We start from the raw sequence: 21,926 nt of genomic DNA, 5'->3' as shown, positions 1-21,926 counted from the left end.
GTATATGGAAAGAGCTTTGTGGTGTATAATAAAAAGAAAGAGAAGAAGAGGAAAATTTGAAGTGGCTTAAGGGTTAAGTTGAGAGTGGTAGGAAAAAAGGGGGAGGGGCATCCGATTCATTGTTAAAGCGCCCCAACTTACTTTCCAAGTCCTCTTCAAGTTCTTAAAATGACATGTCCGACCAACCTGATTATCTTGTTATTGCCATTGCCAAAGCCAAATTATCATCATCCTCGCCTGTCTCGTAATTCCCATTTGCTCCAAACTTCTCTTTTGAAGGAGAAAAACCCAAAATTCTAAGCCCTAGTAAAAAAATCACACAAGTCTCCAGTTTTCTTTTATTTATTTGTCTATCAGATTCACTCTCTTCTTCTCTCCAAACTCCACGAAATAGAGGAAAAAAAAAATAAAGGCCTCCAAAACAGCCCAAAGCGAATAATAACTTTCTTTTTGCCTCTTTTTTATTTTTTTAATTTTCTCTATGCCATGAAAAACTTCTCTTCTTCCTCTAACCACCGCCACCAGCCGCCGGCCGGTGGCCATAAACCCTACCACCAACAGCACCACCCTCACAATTACCAAAGCAACCACCAACCAGGACCCAATTTTCAGCCAGTCAATAACCAATACCGTCGCCCCTACGCTCCGCCACGACCCACTGCCGTTGCTTCCACCAATTCCAATATCCTCGGCCGCCCAAACTTCACAATTCTACTCCTCGTCGACTCTTCCTCCTCCTCCCCCGCTAAACCCAACGACCTCCAAACTTTAATTTCCCAACTCAACCCAGCCCCCGAAAATTCCCGAATTCACCCCACCGGAAAAACCGCCGCTTCCCTGTTTTTCCGGGAATGGATCCACACCCTCTCTTCAATTCTGTCTCTCTGGCGTTCCCGCCTTGATGGGTCCCACCATTTTACTCCCAACCTTATTTGCAACGTCCGTGTGGCTTCTGACATGGTGGAACTCAAACAAAACCTTAAAACCCTTTTTTCGAACCATATAAAGGGATTGATGGAAGGGGAGTTGGTTAAAAAATGGAAGGAAAAGATCGAGGAAAAATCCGATGAGATTGCTGACGTGGCAGCACAAACGGGTAAGCGGCATTGTTCGAGGGGACGGTTTTTTGAGTTGAATGACAAGAAGAAAGGTTTGATGGCGGAGAGGTCGATGATTTCAAAGCGGTTGAAGGAGTTTAAGGGAGGGATGAGGAGTTTGTTGGGGTCTCTGGAAGATGGGGTAATCGGGAATGTGGAAGAAGGGGATGGTGTGGAGGTTTTCAGGTTTGACGGAGAGCTTGATTGGGAGAGAATTCATAGGCTGATTTTGAGGGAATGCAGGAGGTTGGAAGATGGTTTGCCTATTTATGCTCATAGGCAAGAGATTCTCACTAGAATACATGGTGAACAGGTGAAAAATTTATTTCTCACTCCTTTATTTATTGTGTATTCAGCTCCTTTTTTGGGTTTTGTGATTTATTTTGGAAGGTGGATTCAGATTATTATCTTATGTGTATTGGCATTGCTGTTTAAAACCTCGGTGATGCAAAACTTGAAAAGTTGTTCATGTACTTGCCATGTGTGGTGGAGTTCAAGAAAATATGAAAAGGAGGTTTTTATGCTTGAAACATGTTCATTTAAAGATTATCATCAAATATATTGACAGTGTAATTTAGAATTTAAAAACTTGAAAGGTAGGTTTAATTACTTTCCAAGTGCAATAGAGGTTAAAAGCTTACAAAGTAAGTGTTTATACTTGCCTTGTAAAGGATTATTATCTTAACATTGACTGTGTTTATTGAAAATATCCATGATTTTGTTTATATATATATATATATATATATATATATATATATGTCAGGTGTTCATTTAGTTGCAAATAAAGAAATTTAGAGCCAATTAATAAGTGAGGCCTGCAACAAATTAAGGTATTATCAACCTGAAAAAACAGATTCTTTTTATCTTCCCATGCAGTAGTAGATAGTAACTGCAGGATGATTAGGAAATTCTCTTTGCTCTTTTATTTATTTTGTTCTTGTGTTACTTTATTGTTTAAATTTAGTTATAGTATGGTGTTTTTTTTCTGGGTTTCTCTTATAAGTATTAAATGCACAGATAATGGTATTGATTGGAGAGACTGGTTCAGGAAAGAGCACACAGCTGGTCCAGTTTCTTACTGATTCAGCAATTGCTGCTAATGAGTCAATTGTCTGTACTCAGCCACGAAAGATTGCTGCTATCTCATTAGCAGAAAGAGTTAGAGAAGAAAGCATTGGATGTTATGATGATAATTCAGTTGTATGTTATCCAACATTTTCATCTGCTCAGCAGTTTGATTCGAAGGTAATATATATGACGGACCACTGTTTACTCCAGCATTATATGAATGATAGGAATTTGTCAGGGATTTCTTGCATCATTGTTGATGAGGCCCATGAAAGAAGTTTGAACACCGATCTGCTTTTGGCATTGGTTAAAGATTTACTTTGTCGAAGACTTGAGTTAAGGCTTGTAATAATGTCTGCAACGGCTAATGCAAATCAACTCTCAGACTACTTTTTTGGTTGTGGAATCTTTCATGTGATGGGGAGACACTTTTCTGTTGATATTAAATATGTTCCTTGTGCAACTGAGGGAACTTCTGGCTCCAGTATGGTTGCTTCATATGTTTCTGATGTCACGAGGATGGCTGCTGAGGTTCACAAAACAGAGAAAGAGGGGACTATTCTTGCCTTTTTGACTTCCCAGATGGAAGTAGAATGGGCTTGTGATAATTTTGAAGCTTCAAATGCAGTTGCATTACCATTGCATGGGAAGCTATCCTTTGAAGAGCAGTTTCATGTTTTCCAGAATTACCCTGGGAAACGAAAAGTTGTATTTGCAACAAATATCGCAGAGACGTCACTTACAATTCCTGGGGTCAAGTATGTGATTGATTCTGGTATGGTGAAGGAGAGTAAATTTGAACCTGGCACTGGAATGAATGTTCTTAGAGTGTGCTGGATCAGCCAGAGTTCTGCTAATCAACGGGCCGGTCGTGCTGGGAGGACAGAACCAGGAAGATGCTACAGACTATACACAGCTAACAATTTTGAGTTGATGCCTCCTAATCAGGAGCCTGAGATTCGCAGAGTTCATCTTGGTGTTGCAGTTCTGAGGATCCTTGCTTTGGGAATCAAGAATGTTCAGAGTTTTGATTTTGTTGATGCACCTAGTTCAAAAGCCATTGACATGGCAATTAGGAATCTTATCCAGTTGGGAGCCATTGTTCAAAAGAATGGTGTTCTTGAATTAACTGATGACGGACGGTACTTGGTAAAATTGGGGATTGAGCCTCGTCTCGGTAAGCTGATTCTCAGTTGCTTTCATTGTCGCCTGCGTAGAGAGGGCCTTGTTCTTGCTGCTGTTATGGCAAATGCCAGTAGCATATTTTGCAGGGTGGGTAATGAAGGTGATAAGGTAAAAGCTGATTGCCTTAAGGTGCAATTTTGCCACCAGAATGGTGATCTCTTTACGCTGCTTTCGGTGTACAAGGAATGGGAGGCTCTCCCGCACAACAGGAAAAACAAATGGTGCTGGGAAAACAGTATAAATGCTAAATCAATGCGGAGGTGCCAAGACACAGTCACCGAATTGGAAATTTGCCTGCAAAAGGAACTTTCTGTTATTATTCCAAGTTTTTTGTTATGGGATCCTCATAAGTCTACTGAGCATGATAAATTTTTGAAGGCGATAATACTTTCTTCCCTCGCTGAAAATGTGGCCATGTATTCTGGATACGACCAACTTGGTTATGAGGTGGCATTGACTGGACAACATGTTCAGCTACATCCTTCATGTTCATTGCTGATATTTGGTCAGAAGCCGAGTTGGGTTGTTTTTGGTGAACTCTTATCAATAACTAATCAGTATTTGGTTTGTGTAACTGCTTTTGATTTTGAATCTTTAGCAACTCTTGATCCTCCGCCCCTGTTTGATGCATCTAGGATGGAAAGCCGAAAGTTGCAAGTGAAGGCAATGACTGGTTTTGGTAGTACGCTACTAAAAAAATTCTGTGGCAAATCCAACCATAATCTTCGATCTCTTGTATCACGGCTTAGGACTGCCTGTATGGATGAACGGATTGGTGTTGAAGTCAATGTTGATCAGAATGAGATTCTGCTGTTTGCTTCATCAATGGACATGCAGAAGGTTCTGGCCTTTGTAAATGAGGTGCTGGAATGTGAAAGGAAATGGTTACTTAATGAATGCATGGAGAAATGTTTATTTCATGGACAGGGTGCCTCACCATCTATGGCACTTTTTGGAGCCGGTGCTGAGATTAAGCATCTTGAAGTTGATAAGAGATGTCTGACTCTTGATGTATTTCATTCAAATGTGAATGACCTTGAAGATAAGGAGCTTTTGATGTTGTTTGAGAAATATTCTAATGGCAGTATTTGTTCTGTCCATAAATCTCAAGCCAGTGGACATGAGAGCGATGACAAGGAAAAATGGGGCAAGATAACGTTCCTAAATCCTGATGCTGCCAGAAAAGCTGCTGAGCTGGATGGTGTTGACTTTGCTGGCTCTGCATTGAAGGTACTTCCTTCACGGACATCGTTTGGAGCTGATCATAAGATGTTCTCATTCCCTGCTGTCAAAGCAAAAGTTTGTTGGCCTCGTAGGCCGAGTAAAGGGTTTGGAATCGTTAAATGTGATCTGCTTGATATTGGTTTCATTATTGATGATTTCTCTAGTCTGGTAATAGGGGGAAAAAATGTTCGCTGTGAAGTTAGCAGGAAATCTGTTGATGCCATAGTGATATACGGAATTGATAAAGAGCTTTCTGAAGCTGAAGTTTGGGATGAACTACAGACAGCAACAAAAAGGAAAATCCATGATTTTTTCCTGGTGAGAGGAGATGCTGTGGAAAATCCGACATGTAGTGCTTGTGAAGAGGCACTCCACAGAGAAATATCCCCCTTTATGCCTAAAAGGAATCCCCATGCAAATTGTTGCTGGGTTCAGGTTTTCCAGCCTGAGCCAAAGGAGAGTTTCATGAAAGCCTTGATCACCTTTGATGGAAGATTACATTTGGAGGCTGCAAAAGCTTTAGAACAGCTAGAGGGGAAAGTATTACCTGGATGTCTGTCATGGCAGAAGATAAGGTGCCAGCAACTGTTTCATAGCTCTATATCCTGCTCTTCATCTGTCTATGCTGTTATTAGGAAGCAACTGGATTCTTTACTAGCAAGCTTCAGACATCTAAAAGGTACTCATACTGGCATAACATTATTATTTTTTTTTCTATTTCCTGTCTAGCATACATGTGTATGTTAAAAATATTAGAGGGGTAATTACTCTATAAGTCCTAAAAGTTTGCATGAATGTGCAATAAGGCTTGTAAGTTTGCAAATGACCAATTAAGTCCTAAATACATTCAATTTCTAATGGTGGAAGTCTGTTAACTATGTATCTAAAACCATAATGGCAAAGCCAACATGTCATTATTATAATTTATATGGCCATCTATTGAATTTTTTTAAACCACTTGTCATTCATGTCACCATTGGTGGGTTGACTAAGATATATGTGTCATCATTTTTTCTTTTCTTTTTTTTTCCTTCTTGCCTGCTTCTCAGTGGCTCACAATCTCACAATCTCTTTCAATAATCCCCCTCTTGCTCTCTCTTGCCACCTCTCCTCACCAATGTCAAATCATTTCATGCATTTGGCACTAGGGCATATAATGGAATAGAAAAGAAACATTAGATCTAATTTAGATTTTATCTCTATATCTTTTCTTTCCATTATGACAGCACATTGAGAGATATTGATTCAGGATTTTACAGTAATGGAAAAGAAACACATGCTCACCATTTCTGAAATCTTGGGATTTTATGGATGATATCAAGATATTGATTCAGGCCATTTCTCTTTCATTTTTTCCCCCTTTGTGGCAGTGTTTGTTTCTTACTTTCTATTGAAATTTAACATAGCATTTGGTTGCTTTCATTTATAAGTTATTACTTTTATTTATTATAAAGATAAAGAATTAGGAATGGAGGCATTAATTATTGTTATCTTTACACTATTCTAGAATAAGAAACGTGTTTTACAGTGAAGTTAAATTATAAGGATTGGTGATAAAAGGAGAAAAGAAAATTTAAAAAAGTACTGTCAAGTTGGAAAGAAGGAGAGAGTTGGAAAGGAGACAGTTAAAGCTAATTGGAAAAGAGAGTGGGAAATATATAAAGAAGAAATGGGAAAAAAAAAAAAAGAAAAGAAAGAAAGGAAACAAATGTCTGTCCATAATGTGCCATATAGGTGACAACCAAAACAAAAGCTGATAGTTACATGTCAAATTTTGCTCTCACTCTTATTAAAGGTCACTGACAGAAGTACTCAATCACCATAATTTGTATAAGTTGAATGATTTAATAGGTCATTTCCAAAATTATAATACTTGATTGCACATTCTTATAAACTTTAAGGATTCTTAGTATAGTTATCCTGATTTTAAACTATTAATACTGCACTATAGATAGTTAGTTTTGCAGCATATGGGTGATACAAAAAATTAATGAAGAGGTGAATTTTAGCATATAAAAGATTAGAATATATCTTCTAAAAGATGAGGAAAAAGTTTTTCTGTAAGCTGATTTCTTGAGCACTAATTTAGTTATCTCTATAGTTTTCGGCTCCTTTTGCCTGTACCTGCTTCTCTTCTCGTCCTAGATTTTCTGATCAATGAAGTTGTTATCTTGGCCAAAAGAAACAGGGATGTTGGAGAGAAATATTAGGAGGGTGACAGTTTTGTGTTGTACAGAAGTGGGATTACAGTGGAAAATAACTTTCCAGTTGGATAAGACTTCAACTCAAAATACTAAGTGGAGAGTTTGAGCTGGTTGCAGACAAACTCTTCCTTCCAATATCGGTATAGACTAAAGGCTGCATATCCTCATGTTGACATATTTGACTAAGTATTTCAGCAGTTTGATTATAAGGAGTTTTCATGTTCTCTTAAATTGCCAAGTGCTGATGGGCATAAATTATATTTTTTACAGGTGCAGGTTGCTACCTAGAGGCAAATGGAAATGGTTCCTATCGGGTGAGAATATCTGCCAATGCCACCAAAACCGTGGCAGAGTTGAGAAGGCCTGTGGAAGAGCTGATGAATGGTAAGACCGTAAAACATGCCAGCCTCACTCCTTCCATACTGCAGCATCTGTTCTCTAGAGATGGCATCAATCTGATGAGATCATTGCAGCAAGAGACAGGAACCTACATTTTTTTTGACAGGCATTCTCTCAATATAAGAATCTTTGGCTCTCCAGATAATGCTGCTGTAGGCCAGCAAAAATTGATTCAATCCCTTTTATTGTACCATGAGAGCAAGCAGCTTGAGGTGAAACTTCGTGGTCGGGGTCTGCCTCCTGACCTGATGAAGGAAGTGGTAAAGAAATTCGGGCCAGACCTCCATGGGCTCAAAGAGAAGATACCTGGGGCTGAGTTTGCTCTTAGCACCAGGCATCATGTTATTTCAATTCGTGGTGACAAAGAGATGAAGAGGAAGGTAGAAGAGATTGTTCTTGAAATCGTGGAGACAGGTAAACATTTAGCTGAGAGATCTGATAGTGAGGTTACCTGCCCCATTTGCTTGTGTGAAGTTGAAGATGGCTACCAGCTTGAAGGTTGTTCCCATTTCTTCTGTCGTTTGTGTTTGGTAGAGCAGTGTGAGTCTGCCATCAAAAACTTGGATAGTTTTCCGATATGCTGTGCCTACCAAGGTTGTAAAGCTCCCATATTGCTTACTGATTTGAAGTCTCTCCTGTCAACGGAGAAGTTAGAGGAACTCTTTAGGGCTTCTTTAGGGGCATTTGTTGCGTCCAGTAGGGGCACCTATAGATTTTGCCCATCTCCTGATTGCCCATCAGTGTATCGTGTTGCTGATCCTGAGACTTTTGGTGAGCCTTTTGTCTGTGGAGCATGTTATGCAGAGACCTGTATTAAGTGTCACCTGGAGTATCATCCATATCTGTCGTGTGAGAAGTACAAGGAGTTCAAGGAAGATCCAGATTCATCTTTGAAAGAGTGGTGTAAAGGAAAAGAGCAGGTGAAAACTTGCCCAGTCTGTGGATATACGGTTGAGAAAATCGATGGTTGCAACCATGTGGAATGTAAGTGTGGGAGGCATGTTTGCTGGGTCTGTTTGCAGTTCTTTAGTAGCAGTGATGATTGTTATGGCCACTTGAGGGCTGTTCACATGGCTATCATCTAATTATAACCCATTTCCCACATTTTTAGTCGTAGGTTTTCTGTTACAATAACCCATGTAAATACTAATAGAGCCACATGTACAGGGCCATACACACATCTTGCCTGCCGATACGGACTCCTGTAAATAATTTTAAACCGTATCACATTTACTCGAGGTGCCTGCATGTTAAGATGTTATCATAAAAGCTGCATCGTAGAAGTTTGTGCAGAAAAGGATTGTCTTTCCAAATGGGATTATATTATCCGATAAAACTCGACAAATATACCCGTTTCCTACTTTCGCTGTTTGATTTTGGATAAAGGTTCTCCTATGACTACTGATACAATAGCATTCAGAGCAAATATCTATAACCAAATGCAAAACCCACACTGGCAATACCAAGGCAAACAGCGAAAGCAACAAACCATGACATCTCATCCCCATTTCCGCCCTCATTTCCCTCTGGCAGCAATCTTTTCCCTTCTGGTTTGTCACAACAATGCTTCTCTTGCTTTAGCAACTGGGATTGCAGCTTTGAGACTTGAATCTCAAGCAATCTCACCCACTGCCGATAAGCGAACAACTGCAACGAATCCTTCACAAAGGCATTCGATATACGCTCCCTCTCCTTAGCCAAGCCTGCTGCCTTCTTTTCTGCTTCCCTCGCACGCGTTTGAGACAATCTCAACGCCTTCAAAAGCTCCAACTTGTCATCCTCACCTTCATTTCTAAATACCAGAAGCTCATGATCGTCTTTATCAGTCTCTCGTCCCGTGCTGCAAACTCTATTCATCGACAAAGCAACCGCCTTATCCAACCCTGTAAAGACCTTGAGAGGTGGAGGGAGATCACAGTTTTGCATTAAATCAATACCAGACTTTTGAGAAATAAGAGTCCCTAACATCATATCATTCTCTTTAGCAACCCTGGAATTCAACTTCTGATGGTTCTGCACCTGTCTGGCTATTGCTGATGGCTCCATGTTTGCAGTACAACAAACCTCGATCAATCCCCGGGTGCTTCTCCTTGAATCGGTATAGATCAGAATTTGGAAGAAAAGGCGTGTCAAGGCGTAGAAGAACGAAAAGGGGTTGGTGAAAGAGAGACACTAGCGCAAGTAACGGTGAAGTTTGCGAGGGGATTAATGCTTTTATAGATATCTTTTTATATTGGAAATTCGTTTCTTGCGTGCTTAGACTCAAGCTACAAATTAGGCTATCGGGTGATTTTGGGTTCCTTTTTTGTGTGGTCGCAGAAGTCCCCACTCTACCTTTTCTCCAAGAATATATATAATTGACTATTAAAGAAGGATTGCTGGGAAAGTTTATAGCATTAATTTCTATTCTCCTGTTGAAATTAAGCTACAAGCTTTTTCATTGTTCTACTCTTCTTTTATCACAAAAATAAATGATAACATCCATAAAATTAATATATGCCTAGTTTGTGTCTAAAACTGACCCTCCCAGTGCCTAGTAGTGTTTTACAAGGATTCTATTTTTTGGTTGTTTAATCACGTCCCAAAGGTATTTCCAATTAAATTAAACTAGCATTAGATTGATAATGAAGATAAACCAATTGCCCAAAAGTTACGAAAATGAAAGGTTTCGTAACCCAAAAGAACTGTTACAATGATCTCTGCACCTCATCTAGTTTGGAGACAGCCAAAACCAAGAGAAACATCAAACATCTCTCTGTTTGCAAGAACCAAGAGATGTTGTTAAATGTGAGGTAGCAGGCATGCCTGATTCATCAAGTACTGACCAAAATCATGATGTCACCAAATATTTCCTCACGGGTGATATAAGTTGGATAACAATTGTTTTTATATACAAAAAGAACAAAAATTTCCAGGAAAAAAAAAATCAAATCTGTAATTTTTTTTTATCATCAGAGTAATATCTTGTGTGTTTATGAATTGGGCCTTGGTGGGTTTAGTTTTAGGCTTAAGGTTTTAAGGAAATTTTGGTATATTAGGCTTTAAGGAATTTGTTTATATTTACATAAAGAACAGCACTTATTGTGGTTAAAATACAACTCAAAAAATCAATACCCAAGTCTAGGAAGTAAGATGAGAAAGTACATGGGGGTAATGTACTAATGTTATTGCCATCAATTAAAGAATTTGTTGGGCAAATTAAGCAATGTTCTTGAAAGTTTGGCAGATACTTATTATTTGTTAAACAAGTCAGCACCAAATCAATGAATCACTCTTGTCACGCATATTTATTACTTTTAGAACAATTTTTCCATGAATTATTGACTGTATACAATATGAATTTCATTCAGAAGCAAAATACAACAATCTCCAACTGTCTCTTCTGTATCCAAGCATAAAAAATTGCACAAACTGGTGGGGTTTTTGCTTTGACATATAAAATCTATTTTGCTTTGTTGGCATCTTCACTCACTTTATCCACTTGGTTTTTGACTGGTTCAATCAAGGATTGAATGACTTCCTTTTCCACATCATCTGCATTTTTTTAGCCAAGATAATCCATGAACTCAACTCAATATTGAAAAACTTCCACAGACGATCAAATTAATCAATCTTGAAATTGAAAGTCCAAAATTCCATGCAATTATATCGAAGAACTGATCAACTCTTTCTTATGGCTTGCACAAGGGGAAAGGGAAAAATCCATGCAGGCAGCCATCAGGATCGGAAATTAAGAAGTTCAAATCAGTATACAAAAGACTAATGCCACAAGGAAAGGAAATAAGCAGGAAAAAAAAAGGGTGCTTGGGCATTTTTGTGAAGTATAGTAAAACCTTTTGAATTAGCTCTTCTGCTATACGAGCATCCTTGGCGGTTTCTTTGGCTATGGTTTGAATGAAGCTTTCCGTCTCCGGAAGTGTATCAGCAACTTTATCTGCTACCTTCTCCACCTCCTCTGCCACCTTCTCCATTACCTCCACCACACATTCAACAGTTTCTACAACTCTGTCCACCTTTTCCACAAAATCTACCAAAATTTTTCTAAGAAATGTCATGCAACAGCAATAAAAAGCATGGTTGCCTCATTGCCAACATGTAATCCAGGCCTAATTACCCCTTTCTTGATATCAGAACTGATAAAAGAAGTGGTTTAGAACTTACTTTTTATCGCTTGTAAGGGTCCCCATTTGTGCTTCCGAAACGATAGCACCGCTGACAGTAACAATTCCAGCACCCAGCTTTTGCTGTTTAATATATTGTGCAGCCAACAGTCGAAGATTATAAGCATTATTACAGAACAAGGAAAAGAAGCACAGTGCTGTTTTTATTGCTTACTATACCAGGAATTGGAAAAGGCACGAGGTGAACTCGAAGCTCCAGATTCAATAGAGTTGCACAAAATCTTAATCCTACATATCAACCAAAAATGAATATATTGTTTAACATGAACATCCCAAGCCAACGCCAAGGGCCAAAAATCCATGCTTGATTATGAAACTTGGCTGATGGTTGCATCTTGATTTAAGGTAAGGTTGAAATCCTTGGCTGGTTCCAGCAGAAAAACCAACTTTCGAGCTGCAACAAAGTATCAATCTTCTCGTTGACATTGTTTCAACTTTCAACGTACTGAAAAGGCCATATATGGAGTTTGGAAGTTGGAGCCTTTATTTGATATATGCAATATTAACTCTCAAAAGACAATGAAGTTTGTTGAGATCTAGGCATTTATAATTAATGTTGTTGAATAATTAATCAAAAGATTACTTGGAAAAGCATATTAAACATGCATGTTATTAGTTAGTTCATTGTAGATTCGATTTTTAGAGTTCAAATTTTGTCAAAGAAAAGCTGTACCAATTTGCCAAAAGAGCTAAAAGAGTACGAATATTAAATAATCCTATTTGCCTAAAGTTTATTTTGATAATTTTGATTTATATTAAATTGGGGGTTTTCAAATGCTTCATTCTAATTCTGTTTTATATAGTATTAAACTAAGTAATTTACATTATGGTTTATCTTAATTCTTAATTGCTCTAATTAATCCTGTTAATTAAAATCGAATACCAGCTAATGGTCACATAGGATGCATGATAGCTTTGGCTGGTTCCCTTAGAGCATGGTTAAGCAAAGCATAAACCCACTAATAATTCTCGTCCGGAACTTGCCATGTAATATAATATGCAACTTGGTTTTGTAATTGCCTAAAACCTTGTTGGCAGGGCTTTTACTTTTGTAGCCGCTGAGAGAATAGTCACAGGTACCAAGTTCTAATAGAAGAAGTAAACGGGTTTACTTCGAGTTCGAATTAAACAAGCAAACGGGGCAAACGCCTGGGCTTGCTCCTTTTACTATGAAAGCCGTTTCCCTCCTCTGTTTATTTGAACCGTCTTACTCGCTCATCAACAGGTTAGGCTTTTACTTCTTTACACAATATCTCTTCTTTAATTATTAATTATTATTGTCTCAGGGTATTGGATTGTTGTATCGTTTGCTTTTAATTTCATTTTCCCTTCCTATTTACTTATTTTGTTTGAAATTAATTATGGTGATCGTTATTTTCTGTTACTGTCTGAATTGCATGGCTTTTTTAAGGGGAATTTAAACTGTTGGTAGGGGACAGTGGTGGTTGTCTTGATACAGGACATAGTAATTAAAAGCGAGACAATAAATTTCCATACCAATATTTGGTTGATTTTGTATGAAACGGGTGTAAATTCAATATGATTAAGTGCCATGTTTACTTGTGAAAGAAGTAATATTATTATAATCAAAAATAAATTTGAAGAAAAGGGACAAATCGTCATAAAGCGGTTAATTGGATCTATGAGAGATAAGAGTTTTAATTTAGGTCTCTTGTACACCTAATTAAACTAGATCTCTTATTCCATATAGGATTTGGCTAATAAAAGTATATATATAGTAGTAATTACAAGCTTGTGCTATAATTAATTTTCATTATTTTTTGCTTGCAGTCCTCGAAAATGATCGACTTGCGACAATCATGTCCAATTGTGGAAATCCGATGGATGCGGTGAGCAGCATATTGAGTCGGCTTCCTCTCAAGTCTCTTCTCCGTTTCAAGAGCGTTTCAAAGGAATGGTATTCCTTAATCAATGATCTTTATTTCATCAAACTCCATCATAGGCAATCAGTGGAAACCAAAGTCAACATCATAATTAAAGAAATAAGATCAGATAAATTCCTCTCTACAAATTTCGATGGCATCAATTTCAACAACCCCACAACAATCGATCACTCATTGAAGCATCTTAGTGGATGTGATGAAGGTGGTATAGATGTTCTACTTTTTGGTTCATGCAATGGATTAGTTTGCTTAATCAACAGTATGACAATCGTGTTGTGGAACATCTCAACAAGGGATTATAAAATCATACTGAATAAGTCGTGGAAAGAAAGAGACGCATGGTGGAAGATTTCAAACTTCTATGGTTTTGGATATGATACAATCAATGATGATTACAAGATAGTAAAAGTCGTGCAGGAGGTCGACTCATTAACTGATACACTTATAAGTGAAGCAAAAATCTACAGTCTGAAAACAAATACATGGAGAAGGGGTGAAGAAATCCCTTACTACTTTTGTTATCCTTCAGTAATGGGCACATTTGTTTGTGGAGCTTTGCATTGGAATGCAATTAAAGAGAAAATATGGGGATATCCTAGAAGCATCATTGCCTTTGATGTTGAAACTGAGAATTATGGCCTAATAGAGCTGCTGGACAACATGGAAAATCAAACATATGATGTGGTTGTGGGGGCTTTACAAGGATGTCTTTGTGCAATTGCCACTCATTTCAACGATACAATTAATATATGGATGATGAAGGATTATGGGGTGAAAGAGTCTTGGACGATGCTGTATAGTTTCCAAGGAGGGATATATTCAACTCCTAGTCTATATGGCTTGAGGCCTTTGACTTATTCAAGGAATGGTGACCAACTTCTATTAGACCGGAATGGCCTATCTCTTTTATGGTATGATCTAAAAGAGAAGAAAGTCAAGGACGTCGACCTTCCTCAGTGGAAGAATATTAATGCCTTTTTTGTGGAGATTTGTGGGGAAAGTCTCATTAAACTTGGTGATCCTACCGAAGAGTAAACAAGATTAAAGATGGGAGAAAGAGATGCAAGATTTTTACTCTTGATCTATTCTTTATCATAGATATTTAAGGATAAAAGAACATTTGTAATATGTCGAATCATGAATACTTGTAAATGTTTGATCAAGTTTTAAAAAATCTATATCCATCATCTTAAAGATCTTTTAGATTTGTTTTCGAATTAAAAAAATTATGAATTGAATGTTAAAAATTGGTTCAATCAATAGTTACACAATAATTTATACAATGCATATAAAAATTAATGTTTCACTGAGTTTTTATATTATTGTGTACAAATTTATTCCCTTTTCAATTATTATAAGATTAAAACCATTGATTTTTTATTGGCAAACTTGTTTTTCGAATTCATGCCACTGATGGTTGTTTGCATTCTCTCAACTACATTTTTGACCAAAGGAACCCATTACTCATGCTCATGCGATTTTGTGGATAGCTGTAGCATACACTGAAGCGCCCGACTAAAGAGGCCATTCGTAACATCAATGTACTGATTTTAATCAACATTAAGATATGGATGATGAAGGATTATGGGGTGAAAGAGTCTTGGAGGAAGTTGTATAGTTTCCAAGGGAGGATATCTTCGACTCCATCTATACTTTTTGAGGCCTTTGGCTTATTAGAGGAAAAGAAGTTTAAAGACGTCGACCTTCCTCAGTTGAAGAATTGTAAAGCCTTTCTTGTGGAGATTTGTATGGAAAGTCTCATTAAACTTGATGACTCTATCATAGAGTAAATAAGATTAAAGATGGGAGAAGCAGATGACGGAATATTGGCTTAAGATTTTTGCTCCTTATCTATTCTTTATAATAGATATATATCCAGCAACATACAATGCATTAACCCTTTCTTTTCTTTTATTTGAAGAATATGAGTATGTTTTTCTATTAAGGAATAAATTGGGTTTACAAGGTTACCAAATTTAAACTTTACTGATATAATTATAGTATTTATATTATCGAAGAAGATGATCACTTCCAAAATCAAAAGATAAACATTGTATATATTGAGGAAGCGAGAATTGTTTCCACATCCTATGTGGTTAGACAGGGGCAACTCAATAAGTTCAAAGGCTTAAAGCGAAATATTTAAATAAGGTTTTTCTTATTGAAATTAAAAAAAAATAATTAAAATTTTATTTTTTTAGTTTTTTGAGATGCAAAATTTTTAATTAAACTTTTATAATTAAGTTCTTCTAATATTTCTTTTTCAATTGATAATATAGCCAATCCATTTAATCTTTCTTAAGACATTGTTGATCTTAAATAAGATTTTATTGATTTTAGTTCTGAAAAACTTCTTTCTTCTGAAGCAACACTTACTGAAATTGTTAACATTATTCTAAAAGCAATATACGCATTTGGAAAAGAATCGATTCTTCTTATATGATTAAGTATGTCAATTGGACTGTTTTCTACCTGTATAATTTCTTTTAAAATTTTTAACTCTAAAAATAAATCTAAATCATCAATATCAGAATAGTTGTTATATTTTAAGGAACATTTAAGATTAAGGCAATATTCTTTCAAACTATTATCATCTAATGACTTCAACTTTTTACCACTAAATAAAAAACCAAAAATATTTTTATATATCTTAAATTGTTCAAATCTACTTTGAAGTGAAAAAATTGCTTGATCTACAATATACAAGAAGTAATCAATTCTAAATGATTCTTCAAGAAATGTAGTTATTTCATTATCAACATTCTCATCAAATTGTTTTTTCCTACGAATAATTCGTGTATCACAAAATTTAGGTTCTATATTCATTTCAGATGCAATTTCTTTAGAAGAAATCATAGCAGATGCAAATCTATTTTCTCTATATTTTTCAAAAAAAGAAAGAAGACCTTTTAATTGTTCTATACCAACATCAATACACATATCTTTTGATTGCAAATTTTTGCTAATAGAGTTAACAGCAAACAATATATCATACCAAATAGTCATGCCCAACAAAAACTCAAAATTTTCAAGCTCATATGTTGCTAAGCAATTAGCTTCACTTTTAGTTTTAGGATCTTAACTGACTTCTGCTAATTTCAATAAAGCATCTCTTATTTGTGGAGCTTGGAATCTTATTGCTTTAACACTTTCAACACGACTTTCCCAACGTGTTTGTGACAATGATTTAAGAGTTAGACTAGATATATTGTCTTGTAAAATTTTTCATCGATTAGTAGAAAAAGAAAATAGTGAATATATTCGTTGTACCACTCCAAAAAATGATATAGCTTTAGTGCAAGAATTTACCATGTCACAAAGTACTAAATTTAGATTATGACAACCACATGGTGTATAAAAGGATCTAGGATTTAAGTCTAAAATTCTTTTTTGCACTCCTTGTTGCTTGCCCTTCATATGAGATTTATTATCGTATCCTTGTCCTCTTAAATTATTAATATCAAGCCCAATATTTTTTATTTCATCCACAATGACATCAAAGAGACATTTTCCAATTGTATCATCTACTTTTAAGAATTCAAAAAAATACTCCATAACTTTAATTGGACTTGATGAAATATTAACACATCGTAATATAAAAGACATTTGCTCTTGATGACTTACATCTGGAGTGCAATCAAGTATTATTGAAAAATATTTTGCTTCTATAAGGTTTTTAATAATTTTATTTCTAATTTCACTTGCTAACAAATTTATCAATTCATTTTGTATTTTATGTCCAAGGTAATGAGTATGAATTTTATTGTCTTTAATGCGTCGAATATGTTCTTGCATCACTGGATCAAATTCTGCAATCATTTCAATTAGACTTTAAAAATTTCCATTACTTTCTTGATAGATCTTTTCATTTTTCCCACGAAAAGTCAAATTATTTTTACCAAGAGTTTTTATTACAGCAAGAATTCTTGTTAATACCTTTTTCCAATGTTCTTCATATCTTTTTATTTGTTCTTGAACACTTTCATCAATTGTTTTATTTTTCAATAATCTCATTTCTAAATCAATCCAAGAACTCATATTAGTAATATGCTCATTACTCATTTCATGACTCTTAAGCTTAGCACAAGGTTTCTCCAATCTTTGGTGCCAACATTAGCTAATTTACTTGTACTAGAAGCCAAATTAAACAATTTACAACAAAAACAAAATACTCTATCTAAGTCTTTCGAATAAACTAGCCATCTTCTTTCATATGTCTCCCCATTTGCCAACTTTTGAATATAGTATGTAACAGAAAAATGTCTTGAAAACTCATCTTTGGGAAAATCTAAATCATTAACTTTAATTGGACCTTTTTCTACTAATAAATCTCTTAAATTTGTGTCCATATTTGTCCATTGACTTGGATCATAAATATTTTTAGGATTGCAATCATTTAAATTATTAGGTTGATCCTCTTCATCATGATTTCTATGATCATTTTGAATCTCTTCATTAACTTCTTGTTCTAGTATTTCATCATCATCTAATTCTCTAAGATTACTAACTTGTTCGTTTAAGGGATATTTATTAATAATTTCTAATTCATTATTTTTATCACTTGTAAAAAATTTATCAAGAGCTCCTTTTTTAGATTGTATTAAACTTTCAATTCTTTTTTTTTTTTTAAGCTTTGAATAACCAGATTCAAATTTTCTATTTGACATGAGGTACAAAAATATTTAACTATTATAATTATCTTATATTTTTTAAATGACCAATATAAAATCAACAATCAAAATTTCTAATTCAAATAAATCAACTATCAAATAAAATAAAAATAATATAACAATATAATATAAACTCTTAATTAATATAAAAAAATCTATAAAGATTAAAACAATAGTACTTAATTGTTGAATGCTTATTGCAAACCACAAATGAGACTCACAACTTTATGAAGATAATAGAAGAACAGATTTCTTGTGTATTCTTTGGAGAAAAATTAAAGTTAAAAGAAGAAATAGCAAATGAGAATAGAAGATTTCAAAAGTAGATATTATATATTGAAAAAGATAATTGGTTTTATATATAAGAAAAAAATAGCTGTTGAAAATCATTAAATACATTGATTACAAATAAGAAAAATAAATGAGAAAAAAATAACTGGTAGAGATGATTAAATACATATCACTGTTAGTTTATTAAAAATAAGAGAATATAGTTGAGAATTAATGACATTCTAGAAATAAAAAAGTACTAAAAAATTGAGATTTATTAAACACATAATTAAAAAAAATAAAAAAATAATTTTATTAATTATTTTTTACTTTTATATTTTTTTAATTTTTATATATTTTAATATAATTAATTATATTATAAAATTAAAAATCTTTTCTAAAATTGAAGCCTCCTCAAATTGGAAACCTAAAGCCCTTGTTTGGGTGGCTTCACCCAAGGGCCGACACTGTAGTTAGGGTCGACTTCCAACTAAAAGAGTGGGCCTTTTTCATCAAAGAGAGGGACGACATACATGAAAATGTGACCAAGTCATATGGGCAAAAAATATTATCCTTAATTTATAATCATGATTAGGATATTCTCAACTTTGATAGCATAGTGTTAATAATTGCTAGCATGATTTTCCTAGGTTGGTATGCTTTATGACTTGAAATTGAAATTCAACTTCCCTGGCAAAGAGAAGCTAGGTGTTATAACTTTTTTTCCCCCTCTTTTTGCATGTAACTGACGTTTAATGACTGATGTTTCCGAAACAGAGGAAAGGAGTGGGTGCTTTTGATCCAATCATGGTGAAAGTGTTCAAGTAAATCCGTGAATGGGCTTCAACTCTGGTGGACCGAACAAGGCAAAATGGAGGAACCCTTTTTAAAGAAGTGGGCTTGGTTTCCCTCTCCTTTCCATGAACCACACGTTAACGTCTTCCGCGTGGTTGACTGCAAAGTCTATAGACTTGGACAAAACCAAAGAAAAACGAAACTACCCAGTAAATGCAAATGGACATACAAGTCTTTCATGGAAAGCGAAATGTCTCAAACCCTCACATCTCGTTTGTGGAATAAAGAACAAAAAAGGCAAAGGGAAAGCCAAACTTCCTGGTCACACCATTAATTCTAACCCCCAGCCTATGGCGAGGGATGGTAAACAAAAAAGTAAAGCTAAAAGCTATTTCATAATCTCTTCTCTTCTCTCACCTTCCTTCTTCCAGGCTCTAAGGGCATGAATCTTTTTAGCCCCCCTGCTTGATTTTCCTCTGTTTCCTTCTCTGTTTCTTGCAATGGCTCGTAGAGGACAATTACGTGATTGTGAGCACAAGCATGTGGCGCTGACTCTAACACCAAGGCCGCTACCCCCAAAGCCACCATTTCCTTGTTCTCCTCCTCCTCCTCAAAATTCGTCTTATAAGCAAGGGAATGTGATGATCACTGGCGTAATTGTCATAGGAAGTATGCTAAGTACTGCTCTTCTAATCGCTATTTTTTGCGCACTTGTTAGATCATATTTTATCCGGAGGAATCGTTCAAGGAGAAGTATGCCTCTTTTTTTTGGTACTCAGGAAGATTTTCTTGATGAAGATCGAGGACCAGAACCACATTTAGACAACCCCATATGGTACATCAACACTATTGGACTCCAACAGTCGGTTATTGATTCCATCACAGTTTTTAAGTATAAAAAAGATGAAGGGTTGATTGAAGGGACCGAGTGTTCTGTTTGCTTGAATGAGTTCCAAGAAGATGAAAGTCTTAGGCTTTTGCCCAAGTGTAGTCATGCTTTTCACCTTCCTTGTATTGATACGTGGCTAAGGTCCCATAAAAATTGTCCACTGTGTCGTGCCCCTGTTGTTTGTGAATCCATAGTTGCTCAAGCGACTGCATCGGAGCCTAATTCGAGTGATTCAGGTTCAAGGAACGACACTCTGGTCGAAAATTCAGAGAATTATGGTGGTTTGGGGAGAAATGATGTTGGTGAAGGTGAGACTAGTGAAGTGAGAACTTGTCCAATTGAAGATGGAAACACTTGTGAAAATTCTAAGAAAAGTTTGGTTCATTCTAAAACAAGGATTTCTGATTCTGGTTCTCAAATCTTAAGTAATATAGCTGGGGTTCAGGATGATGTTCAACCGACGAGGAGGTCAGTTTCATTGGATTTATCTTCTGCCTTGGAAATTCATAGCGATGTAGCTGGTCCAGGGAATGGAGCACATAAACATCACGGGAGTTTGGATACAGAATTACGACAGCTAAAGTATCCAAAGGGGAAGATTGTTGGTAAGCGAGGCAGTGAAAGTTCAAGCATATGCAAGATGATGAAAAGTTGTTCAATTGGGCGTTCCTTGTCCAAAGGGCAAATTTCAATGAAAAGGTCTTTCTCAAGTGGTGGAAAATTCTTATCATCCAAAAAATGCAGAAGCCAAGACTCGATCCTTCCCTTGTGAATTCAAGGTCAGTTAACAGCACATGATAAAATTAAGGCTGCATCTGTATAACCGTACAGAATACAAGAAGAATCCCGTTATGTATGGATTGTCTTCTAAGAATAGTTGGCTTTTGTAAAAATATTTGAGAACTAAATTATGCTTGCTTTGGTTAAATCCTTATTAGTATGATGTTTAATTATTAATAAGCAAGGTTTAATTTTTAGCACTTTTTACATGCATATTCACAAAGTAACTTTGGCCGAGCTGGTGAATCATGTTGCATATAATATTATTCCTACATAAATCAAGTGCCGATACTCGAAATAGCGTTCTTTGTAAAAATATCTCTTATATAAAAAGTGTTTTTGAAAATAGTTTTTTTTATAATTTTAATTATTTTTAATTAAAAAAAATTAATTTTGAACAAAATTACTCTTAATAAAATCGATCCATATATTTAGATTCGCGCTTCAAACCAACTCATATCCTTTGAGCTTTCCTCTTACCAAATTATTTATCTTTGGAATATATCTTATCAGAAAGAAAAATTTTTAAGTATTTTAAGCATTTTAGAATGATTTTTGATACATGAATAAAAACTTTTGAGCGTTTTGAGTATTTTTAAGCATTTTTGAGTGATTTTTTATATATGAAGAACCCTTTGAGTATTCTTCGCCAAGTAAACATATTTATTGATTATATTGTTAAATAGGATATGGTGTATTGTTTGAAGTTATTGATTTTGTTAAATAAAATTCAGTAATTTTGGTAGACTTTAGGCATTGTGTAATTTGTTTTTTGACATTACGTGACTAGTTTTTAGGCATTATGTTACTAATTTTTAACCATTACGTAACTGTTTAATATGGTATTACGTGATTAGTAAGTAAGACATTGCGTGACTGGTAAGCAAGGCATTGCGTGACTTGGACATTATCTAAAAATCAATAAGTAATACTTAAAAACTAGTCACGTAATATCTAAAATCGGTCACCCAATGCCTAAAACCAAAAACGTAATGATTAAGTCAAGTAATACTTAAAAACTAGTCTCGTAATACCTAAAAATTAGTGACACAATGTCTAAAAACCAGTAATGCAATACTTAATAACAAATTGATTTACTTGCTCGCAATCAAATTTAAATTGTCAAAGTCATACAGTGTTTTAATTTATAGATATATCTAATTAATTTCAACTCCTCAACTTTGAGGTTTTATGAATAAACCAACAAACCCAAAAACCTAAAACATAATCTTGATATCACTTTGAGATGGCGAGAAAGAG

General features: G+C 35.3%; 4 protein-coding genes and 1 pseudogene across 4 annotated transcripts; 3 read left to right on the top strand and 2 right to left on the bottom strand.

Moving 5' to 3' along the window:
• The first annotated feature begins 77 nt into the window (after window positions 1–77).
• Window positions 78–8,446, top strand: LOC18611506 (ATP-dependent RNA helicase DEAH11, chloroplastic-like). The gene is made up of 3 exons (XM_007047787.3): window positions 78–1,410; window positions 2,115–5,253; window positions 7,049–8,446. The coding sequence occupies exons 1-3, from the start codon at window positions 487–489 to the stop codon at window positions 8,260–8,262; spliced, it is 5,277 nt and encodes a 1,758-aa protein (XP_007047849.3). The 5' UTR covers window positions 78–486; the 3' UTR covers window positions 8,263–8,446.
• Window positions 8,447–8,461: 15 nt separating this feature from the next.
• On the bottom strand, window positions 8,462–9,427 carry LOC18611507 (uncharacterized). Its single transcript, XM_007047789.3, has one exon. It carries the CDS (start codon window positions 9,221–9,223, stop codon window positions 8,594–8,596), a length of 630 nt encoding a protein of 209 aa, XP_007047851.3. The 5' UTR covers window positions 9,224–9,427; the 3' UTR covers window positions 8,462–8,593.
• A 1,192-nt stretch (window positions 9,428–10,619) lies between these two features.
• Window positions 10,620–11,784, bottom strand: LOC148764455 (uncharacterized; annotated as a pseudogene).
• A 1,394-nt stretch (window positions 11,785–13,178) lies between these two features.
• On the top strand, window positions 13,179–14,297 carry LOC18611505 (F-box protein CPR1-like). The gene has a single exon (XM_018116888.2). The coding sequence runs from the start codon at window positions 13,179–13,181 to the stop codon at window positions 14,295–14,297; it is 1,119 nt and encodes a 372-aa protein (XP_017972377.2).
• Window positions 14,298–19,303: 5,006 nt separating this feature from the next.
• LOC18611504 (RING-H2 finger protein ATL1-like) lies at window positions 19,304–20,814 on the top strand. Its single transcript, XM_007047785.3, has one exon. The coding sequence runs from the start codon at window positions 19,498–19,500 to the stop codon at window positions 20,656–20,658; it is 1,161 nt and encodes a 386-aa protein (XP_007047847.3). The 5' UTR covers window positions 19,304–19,497; the 3' UTR covers window positions 20,659–20,814.
• Window positions 20,815–21,926: the final 1,112 nt, after the last annotated feature.

Source organism: Theobroma cacao, chromosome 1 (genome assembly GCF_053813885.1).
Source record: "Theobroma cacao isolate CCN51 chromosome 1, ASM5381388v1, whole genome shotgun sequence".
NCBI lineage: Eukaryota > Viridiplantae > Streptophyta > Magnoliopsida > Malvales > Malvaceae > Theobroma > Theobroma cacao.
The sequence above is the reverse complement of the archived record's forward strand: the minus strand, read 5'-3'. Positions and strand labels throughout refer to the sequence as shown.